Here is a 10424-nt window from a genome sequence, read left to right as displayed (position 1 = left end):
ATCAGACAAACCGTCGTCTCGAGCATCGCACAGCAGCGTCTCCAAGCAGCTCCAAGCACGCATTTTTATTGAGCTTTTGAGTTTTATTTTGATTTCATTTCGCTCTTGTTTTTTGGGCATTTCGTTGCCGGAGGGTTCAATGCCAAAAATGCCAAAGCTGGTGTTTATTTACTTATTTTGTCTTCTTCGTTTCGTTTCGTTTCGTTTCATTTCTTTTCTTTTTGCTTTTTCAACATTTCTTAAACATTTTTGTGTTGGATCCCTCATTTTTGGCATGCGACCTGCACGAGCCTTAAACCCAAATTGCTGGCAATCTTTTCGGGGCATCTTTATTGGTTGTCCAAAGTGTATGTATGTATGTATGTGTGTGTGTGTGTGTGTGTGTGTATCCTGCAAATGATTTCATCGTCTCTTGACGTGCTTATGTGTGCCTTAATTGTTTTATTTGAGTGCTATTATGTGCAGGCACTTGGAGCAGACGACAGCGACTGGTTTTTTTTTTTTACTCTTTTTTTTGCTTGTCTTAAGTGCTTATGCTGGCTCGATTCGTTTATGATCGTTATGATGTCATGCCAAAGCAAATTCCTCTTCATTTCTTTTTAGTTTTTTTTTTTTTATTTTATGCCTAATGTGCGGTTCGGGCCTTATTTGAGCTCTGCTGTTCTACTTTTCATATGTGCCTAGACTTTGCGGTTAGACAATCGCACATATACGTACGTATATAGCCGCATATATTTGCTTTAACGATTTGTCAAAAATGCGTCATTGTCATTGTCGGCCTTTTGTAAATATTAAAAAAAAAAGTATATATAGACATAAAAAAATAGGTACAGGAAAAAAACTACAACAAAAAAGATGAAAAAAAAAAAAAAAAAAAAAACATTTCAAGACAAAACTGGAAATTTTTGCTGTTATTTAATGACTTTTAAGCCGTACGTCCCCCTTACAAATCGTTTTCCAATGCGGTCTATAGTTACAAATTTGTTTAAAGTTGTTTGCTGTCGATGTTTTTGTTTTTTTCTTTTCATTGTTATTTTTTGTATTTGTTTGTTTTCATGGAGTTACATTAGTCAAACAATTGGCTGACGCCTTAAAAAATGACAGTCAAGTTTATTGAAATCTATATACCATATGGAAAATATGGCATAATACCTCGAGTTAACTGGAAAACAACAAATGGTTTTCCGGTACTTTTTATTTTCTTGTATGACATATAAGAATTTGTGTAGAATAAATAATTCTATTTTGCTAGTTTTGACAAATAGTTTCTCGCCTCTTTTGCACATTAATGTCAAGGAAAAAGCCCATAAATAGTTATCTAATATTTATGACTTTAAAAATGAATTACTATTAATTTATTTTGTATCCTAAAAGTCTTTCTCAGTAAGTTTACTTGTAAGTTTCTCGCTATTTATATTTATAATATCTGTAACTAATTGCTTATCAATTCCATCAAGTTTTATTAATGATTTATCGCTTAATATGCATATTCCCACTTAATTTCTTAATATGCATATTCCAACTTAATTTCTGTTATGTAAACTTATTATAATCTAACGCTGTCAAGTCTTGCAATTACTGCAGCTGCATTTGCAGCGCAGCAACAAATTAAATGTTATCGATTAAAATATTACAATACTTAATTAATACTTGTCTAATAACTATCGTACTTTTTATTATGAGAAAAATTTCCCTTGCGACATTTCCCCTTTGCATGTAAAGCTTTGGGACATATCGATAATTACGACGCCTGTTACGCATAAATACAGTGCTGTTAAATGCTCAAATAGCGCGTAGTTAAACTGTAACGCATAAAGATGATTCAGAGCAAACAGATACACAGCCATTCGTGACAATTGAGATTAACTGGGTCGTTATATCAGGTACCTGCTCTATTGCTAGCTGTCAGCTAGAACTAATCACAGTTATGCAACGATCACACACACCGATGCCGGACACCTGATAAATTCTAAGAGCTCTATCTCTCTAACTGTTAAATCTGAGCTGCTCTAAGCTGATCTCGTTGCTCTGGCTAGCTTTTATCGCTGTTGCTGCAGCTGGCGAGTGTTCGCAAATATGCCAAACGCGAGCATAAATATTTACGATTTCAAATTGCAATGCTTGGAATACTTGAACACTGGTTACAGCGGCTACAACAAGGTGTTAAAAAAAAAAACACAACCAACCAAAGGCCGGCACACAGTCCACAGTTCGAATCACGTTTTAAGATCGAGGTGAATTCTTACTACCGACGCTTACCCAGTCAAATGGCACGTTTGCTATGCTTCAAGCCCTCAGTCTCAGTCAGCCTTAGCCTCAGCGTCAGCGTCAACTGCATCTGCATTTGCACTGACTTTCTTTCTGGCCCAACGACCAACTAACACACACACACATATACACACTCGAAGATGATAGCAATACGTAAATAAATAAAGAAAAACCAGCTAAAACTAACAACTTCTTCAAATGTCATGACATTTGAGCTCGGCTAATGCCAATTTTTGGCTTTTTATGAAGCTTGGACGAGTGCAAGCGCATAAATATTGTATTTTCAATCAAATAATTGAGCAATGAGGATCGCCATGAAATGATAATGATTATAATTTGATGAGAAGTGTGAATTATGTTTTGAAAATGCAAGAAGAATTCATTTTTAATGAAAATCTTTTGTAATACGTTTGAGGTTTTATGTGTAAATCTTCTATAATACGAAGATGTCATGATTTTTAATAAACATGTTTCGTAACTTCACTGGTTAGTGGTAAATTGTAGGAAATTTTGTATTTATACAAGATATATATTTTTATGAAAATGTTTTGTAGTTCTTTCGAAGTATTATGGTTTCTTCTTGAAATCTTGTAAATACATATATATATTAATTACATATATATGTATAACAACTCTTAAACAATTTTATTTAAAACTAAGTTATTACTTTAATAGTTTTACTTTATTTAAAAAAATATGTAAATCATATATTTTTATCTTTAGGTATTCAAAGGCAAGATGCTAAAGTATTGCCGAAAACGAAGAGTAAATAATATACTCAATTCATTTTCGTCAAGTTGAGTTTTATAAATAGAAGTAGATTAAAAATGTAGATGCGATACTTTATTCGATCGTAGATCAACTGAAATTAACTGTGCTGCTTCGCTATACTCTGCTCTTTAGCTAATCACTAGATAATGACCAGCTGGAGGCCGCGTTGATTTTGATTAGCATATTGATTAGTTTATTACGCTTACTTCCGGAAACTGAGGCGAAGAGAATAACTCATTTGGTTTTCGTTTCGATATGCATTTGCAGAGCCCAAAACCCTGGTGACCGTTGGACAGCCGTCCGGTATTGACGAGAGTGAAGCGCTTGACGAGATTAACTTGAACGCCAGCAGCAGCGACGACTCGGCGACAACAACGAACGCATCCAACAATCCATATCAGAGCGGTGCGGATGCCAATGCGAATCCGTTGCTAGAGCCGCCGCTCGCCGCAGACTCTCTGCTCAGCCAGGCGGCGTCTTCGTTTGGCGCCTTGCCCTCGGTGGCCTCCAACGTCTTCTCGACGTTCTCGAAGCGCATATACGCGGGCACTCGGGAAGCGGACGAGGCTCAGCCTCAATTGGATATACAGCCGACTTATATACAGCAGGCGGGTCAAGTGCACGCGGCAGCTGCTGCACCAGCGCCCTTCTACGCCGCACCACCGGCACATGCCGGCGAGGCTGCACCAGAGCCACCGAAATTCTATGCACCCACAGAGGTGCCAAGCTTAGCTGCTGGCGCTTTGCCACCGCCGCCCTCGTCGGCTGGACAGAACACTTATCGCATCAGCGCCAGGAAGAAGCTATACGCGCCCATACCCGGTCTCTCGGAGCAGCATCAACAGCCAGTGCCAGCTGCTGATCCCTTCCAAGCTCCACCATATCCCACACAGCCAGCGGCAGCAGGGGCAGCAGCTTACGAGCAGCCTGCACCACTGCCCGTTCAAGAGGAACGCAAGAGTGGCGGTCTCTTCTCGCTCACTAATCTAGTGCCATCTGGCGTATTACAGAACATTTCGGGTCTAGTGCAATCGGCCACAGGCAGAAGCAACGAGCCTGCGGCACCACCACCACAGGCCGCCTACAATCCAGCTGAATCCGCTGGCTACTTTGAGATCAACACATCCTCTGCTGTCGCTCCGCAGCCGTTTGCAAACTATTTCACGCCAGCAGCTCCGTCGGCTGCTGCAGATTATTTCGCGCCATCCGCAGCACCACCCACTGTAGGTGGTTTCTTCAATCCTTCCGCAGTTGCTGCAACTCCGGCTAATTTCTTTACGCCTGCAACAGCGGCTAGTGGACCAGCAACACTTGTACAGTCAACTGCAGCATTTGCACCGCAGGCATTTACTCACCCAGGGGCAGTCTCACAGCAGCCCGCTGTCTCTCAGTCACAAACAGTCGCGCCGGTACCACCATCAGCGGCAGCAGCAGCACCACCACCACCTGCAGCAGTTGGGGCACCGCCACAAGCGGGAGTAGCGGCAGCACCACCAGCAGCAGGAGTAGGAGCAGCAGCAGCACCACAAGCTGGAGTAGAAGCACCACCATCAGTGGGAGCTACTGAATCAAGGACAGCGACACAAATAGCACCACCGCCAACGGCAAGTGCAGTTCCACCACCAGCAACAACACTAGCACCACCACCAGCGGCAGCAGGAGCACCACCGCCAGCGGCCTTTGCAGCACCGTCACAAACGTCCGCAGGAGCAGCACCGCCACCAGCGGTAGCAGGAGCAGCACCGCCACCAGCGGCAGCAGGAGCAGCACCGTCACCAGCGGCAGCCGGAGCAGCACCGCCACCAGCGACAGCAGGAGCAGCACCACCACCAGCAGCATTCGCAGCACCTCCACAGTCATCCACAGGAGCAGCACCGCCAGCGGCCTTCGGAGCACCTCCACAAGCGGCAGCAGCAGCTGCACCGCCACCAACTGGTGCAGCAGCACCACCGCCAGCAGCTGGACCTGCTCACTCGTCGTATCGCCTGCAGAAGGGTACGCGTCTCTACAAGAGTCCACTGACAGCGCAGGAAACAACGCAGCCTCCGGTCGGCTTTGGTCAGCCCACAGCGTTAGTAGCCACGCCCTTTGCGCCCTACACAGCGCCCGCTGCTATTTTCAATCCTTTTGGTGGAGCAGAGCCAAAAGAAGTTGAATTATTTGCAGCACCAACTTCATCAGCTGCACCAGCGCCCAGCCAGGAAGTTCCTCAGTTTGCAGCTGCGCCAACAACATCGCTCTTCACACCACAGACATCGACGGGACTCTATCAGCCGCACGAAGCAAGTGCACCAGCTGCCTCGCTCTTTGCGCCGGCATCATCCGATAAAGCTCAGGAGGTTCCTCTCTATTCCAGCTCGACTGAAGCAAAGCAAGAACTTCCCACGGACACTAGCAACAATTTTTTCACGCCGCAGACTCAGAGTTCAGAGCAGAGCAGTTCGTCAAATCAACGTCAGGAGGTTACACTATTTGCACCACCTTCAACGGCAGCTGTTTCGGAAGTTCCACTATTCTCAACATCACAGAGTTTGCCCACATTCTCACAAGGATCGACAGCAACTCTGTTCACGCCACAGTTGGATGTCAAGCCAGAGCCGCAGCAGACAAATCAGCAAAAGGAATCAGAGCAGGAAACTTCTTTGGTTACTGCACCAGCACCACCAACCGTTGCAGCCGATCAGCCAACCGCTAGCCAGGTCGACGAACCAACTCAAGAGACCCCCAAAACACCGCCAACTGCTTTATTTCAAGAACTTTCTGCAGTGCCAGTCTTTTTTCCACCTATACGAACAGCGACCACTGAAGCTGGTGAAGAAACTCCATTATATGTGCCAGTACCAGCAGCAGCAGGCACTGCTGAAGCGGGTCAGAGCGTAGAGCTTTACCCACCAGCAGCGACGACAGCAGCAGAGCCCGATTCAAAGAATCAGGAAGCTATACCAGAAACAAGCGCGCCACAGCCAATCTTTAACGCCAACAGCCTCTTTGCATCACCAAGTACAGGTGGGTCAACTCAGGAGGCTCTAGGAGTAGCAGCACCACAGCCAACAACCGCTGCTCCTCCATTAAGCACCAGCGATTTGTTTGCACCACCTGCGCAGGCACCGCAGGGCTCTGTCTCTCATCTACCGAGCGTTGCGTTGACCACTCAGACAACAACCACATTCTTTAATCCGTTTGCGCAGTCAGTAACCACACCGCTGCCCCAAGATCCGTTGACACCGCCCATTGGCTTTGTGGAGCCCAGCACTCAAACAGACGGCAACTCCCTCTTCGCCGCACAGACGATTGAGCCGGAAGCAGAGACAGCTAAACCTGCAACAGTAGCAGCAGCAGCACCACCGCCGCCACCACCACAAACAGCGGCCAGCCAGGACAACGCCTCACAGGCGAATCCCTTCCGCAAAGCCGCCGAACCTGCACCGACATCAACGGCCGCTTCTTCGGCTCTGCTTAGCTTCTTTACGCCGGCAGCGAACGGCAGCGATTTCAATTTCTTTGGAACTGCTCAGCAGGCGGGACAGTTTCCGGAGTTGCCTCCATTGCATAACGTAGCACCGCCCGCACTAGCGCAAGAGCCGCCTGCTGGTGACGCCGCCACGCCCCATTCCACTCAGGCACTTGGATTTGAGCAACTGATCAGCGACTCTCAGCAAGCTGCACAACAAACGCAAAATTCAAACGAAAATATCTATCAAAATTCAAGTGTGAACACATTTTCCGGCTATTTCGGTAGCCCCGTAGAGTCGTCAGGGCCAGCTGCACAACCTCAGCCACAACCCCAGCAACAGCAAGAGCAACAGCCGTTGACTGGCTGTAATTCGGCCAATTTCTTTGATCATTTTGCCGCCGGCGGACAGGGGCAAGAGGATCAACGCATACAGAACTTCTTTAACAATCCACCGCTGCAGGATCAGCCAGCCGCACCGGGTGAACTCAAATACGATATTGTGCACAGCGGCTTGCCAAACAAACGCTTCGAGCAGCGCTCCCAAACGTCTGTCTCCAACATTGTGGAGCCGCCCTCATCTGCCTGCTCAGAGTTCTCCACAGCAGCACCGGGCTCAGCCGCCAATCCAACAAACAATCAGCAGCAGGCCGATCGCCAGTCCGATTATCTACTGCAATCACATCTTGGCGAACTGCCCGAGGAGCTTCTGCAACAACTGAGAATGGCCAACGATAAGAATTCGTCCTCGGTGCCAACTGGCGAAGCCTTGGTAAGTCTCAAGTCGAGATGAAATACGTAATACATGAACGTGATGTAGATATTGATATTGCTCTCAATTCACAGGTCTACACGCCCGTATTGCCGCATTGGTTCTACAAACGCAATGTGGATGGCAAATTCGTGTGGACACCATTTAGTCACTATGACTCAGCGCTGCTGGAAACTAGCCTAAATAGCGGTAAGTTAGGGGGACAAAAAGAAAAGTTCTTGCAAGCTTGATTCAGAGTTGAATTAGGCCCTAAATTGCGATGGCTAAACAAGTCGGAAAGTGGAGTTGCCCAAAGTTTTTCGGAATAAAATGCTATAGCTAAATTTTTAAGTGTTCATCGATCACCATAAAACGGATCTATACAATGTCTAGTTCTCTAGCTCCTATAGGATATAAGATCGACTCGTTCAAGCATTAATCGAGACGAATGGACGGATAGACAGACAAGGCTTAATCAACTCAGCTTGCTCTCATGATCTATTTGGTCGGCCACGCCTTCTTTTGCATTAAAGTAAACCTGAGAAAAATTCACAAATTTCCCATATTCAATGAAAACTATAACTCTCGCTGATTTTAGAGATCTATACTTAAAATAACAATAAAATTCTCTTTCTACTTTCCACAGAGGAAACCGACTCATCAGCCATTGTGCCCGTCGAGGGCGGTCGCTACGATGTCAACATCAAAGAGCGCACCAAGACACCCGTCTATTGGGAGGGCAAGGCCATTGAGGTGCGTCGCTGCTCCTGGTTCTATAAGGGCGTCGATGGTAAATATGTGCCCTACGAGGAGCAAACAGCCGAAGCTCTGGAGATGGAGTATAGGCACGCGACCGAAACAAACGAGTGGCATAAGAAAATACCGCTGGCCAATGGTGAGCAGGTGACCATGCATGGACCCAACGTCATTGTCCACTTCATGCCACCATCGCCCGCCGATTCGTGGGGAGGCAGCGTGCAAGGCACGTCACGGCCGCTGGTCGTGAAACGGGACTTGAATGACTTTAAGATACAACAGGGCGAATCTCAGCGTGTGGATCACTTGCTGTTCATGGTACATGGCATTGGCTCGGCTTGCGATCTGAAGATGCGTAATGTCGAGGAAGTCGGTAAGTGGAAAAATAAATCAACTCATTCAAATTGAAAACTCATTCACTCAATCCATTTTCTTTAGTGGATGATTTCCGATACATTGCCCAGCAGCTGGTGCAGTCCCACTACAAGAACTCCACGGACATGGGCCTAGTGGGACGCGTGGAAGTGCTGCCTATTGAATGGCACGGTCATTTGCACTCTGAGGAGCTTGGCATTGATGAGAAGCTCAGGTCCATTACGCTAGAGTCCATACCACGATTGCGTAACTTTACAAACGACACGTTGCTAGATGTGCTCTTCTATACCAGTCCCAAATACTGTCAGAAGATCATGAACACGGTGGCCGATGCCTTGAATGAAACCTATTTAAAGTATCGAATGCGACATCCCGAATTCAATGGCGGAGTCTCGCTGGCTGGCCACAGTCTCGGCTCGCTAATACTCTTTGATCTGCTGTGTCATCAGGAGCCGCTCAAGGAGAGCGAAGAGGAAAATAAGGTGAGCAAATAGCAGAGACCAAAGACTACATCTTAAGCAATATAATATAAAAGCTAAATATTCAACAGGAGAATCCTGATCAACTACCACAGAAGAAGGGGACGGAATCGAAAAACGTACAACTGCCCAACAACGATGCAATGATGCCCAAGCAGGTCAGCTACGCCATGGGCATTGGGCCGGCTGGCACTGGGCAGCCGGTGATCAACTACACGCAGCTAATTTTCCATCCCAAGAAGTTCTTTGCTCTGGGCTCACCCATTGGCATGTTTGTGACCATCCGCGGCATCGATAAGCTCGGCCTCGACTTTCGGCTACCCACATGTGCGGGCTTCTACAATATATTCCATCCTTTCGATCCGGTTGCGTATCGCATCGAGGCGCTAGTCAATCCGGATATGAAGGGAATTCGCCCGGTCTTGATTCCACATCACAAAGGACGCAAGCGCATGCACCTTGAGCTGAAGGAGACAATGACACGCGTCGGAGCGGACATAAAGCAACGATTCATGGATACGTTCAAGACGACCTTAGATAGCGTCAATTTCTTGGCTACGGTGACCAGGGTCAAAAAGGAGGCCGAAGAGACGCTGGAAAAGGAAGTCAACTCAGTAAGTTTCAAGTGGATTAGAATTTATAATTGATTTGGTTACTTACCAATTCTATAGAGTAATTCACAGATATTCAATAAACAAACTGAGGACACGGATGAATTATCAGCAGCGACCACTTCTACACATGCGCGTAATCGTACCGATTCAGAGTCCACGACAACGTCAGATCCTGAATTCATTGAGCTTGATTTTCCGCTGGGTAAATTGAATGACTCGAAACGCGTGGACTACGTGCTGCAGGAGGCGCCTCTGGAGTTCATCAACGAGTATATTTTTGCACTCAGTAGCCATGTGTGCTATTGGTGAGTAGTGGATGAAATAATGCTAAAATCTTGATTCTAACTTGCTACTTCATTTTACAGGGGCTCTGAGGACACCATATTGTTTGTGATGAAGGAAATCTATGCGGGTTTGGGCATAAGTACCGATAGCCAAGTACCACAGCAAACTATGACCATAGAGAGGCCCAGCTCACGAACTAGCAGTGTCGGTCCGTCGCTGTTGCCGATGTGAGTTTGAGTTGACATTTGGACACACTCTTGTAGACCCCTTCCGTTTTATACATCCTATTATTACAAATATTTAGAGACAATTTATTTAACTATGTTATTTGTTAGCAAAATCATACAAAGAATTTTTAAAATGTGCAACTCTAACTTGGTTAATGGTTTTAAGACATTAAGAAGAAGAATGGCATTGACACGAACATTCATTAATGAAAATGATCCGCAAAAGAACGTTAATCTAAGGAGCTTAACAAACAGTTAATGTCTATCTATATATATACAAACTATTCATTGCATATCTTCTTTGTGTGCTGTTGTTCTTTTTGTAATAACGCGTTTATAATATAACTTCGTAATTTGTATGCTAAATAAAGTGTATGTCTATTAAAATTAATCAATAAATTGCGATTCAGCAGAAATAAATCAATTTGAATTAATTAACTGGGCGCG

General features: G+C 45.6%; 1 protein-coding gene across 5 annotated transcripts in view; it reads left to right on the top strand.

The window, feature by feature from the left end:
- The window catches only part of PAPLA1 (Phosphatidic Acid Phospholipase A1), a 30013-nt gene extending 19616 nt beyond the window's left edge, over positions 1–10397 (top strand). Inside the window, exons 2-10 of one of the 5 annotated variants that reach the window (XM_089257768.1) lie at positions 3307–4485; positions 4534–7262; positions 7337–7451; positions 7888–8370; positions 8436–8854; positions 8908–9465; positions 9523–9770; positions 9831–9977; positions 10086–10397. In XM_089257768.1, the coding sequence (XP_089113894.1) occupies positions 3307–4485; positions 4534–7262; positions 7337–7451; positions 7888–8370; positions 8436–8854; positions 8908–9465; positions 9523–9770; positions 9831–9977; positions 10086–10236 (6029 nt within the window). In that variant the 3' untranslated portion in view covers positions 10237–10397. Of the gene's footprint in view, positions 1–3306; positions 7263–7336; positions 7452–7887; positions 8371–8435; positions 8855–8907; positions 9466–9522; positions 9771–9830 lie in introns of all 5 variants that reach the window. The other 4 variants (XM_089257766.1, XM_089257767.1, XM_089257769.1 and 1 more) reach the window with 4 other exon arrangements.
- The last annotated feature ends 27 nt before the right edge of the window (positions 10398–10424 follow it).

This window comes from Drosophila navojoa, chromosome 3 (genome assembly GCF_054131105.1).
Source record: "Drosophila navojoa isolate 15081-1374.11 chromosome 3, UAZ_NAV_1.0, whole genome shotgun sequence".
NCBI lineage: Eukaryota > Metazoa > Arthropoda > Insecta > Diptera > Drosophilidae > Drosophila > Drosophila navojoa.
This window is presented reverse-complemented; position numbering and strand designations above follow the sequence as displayed.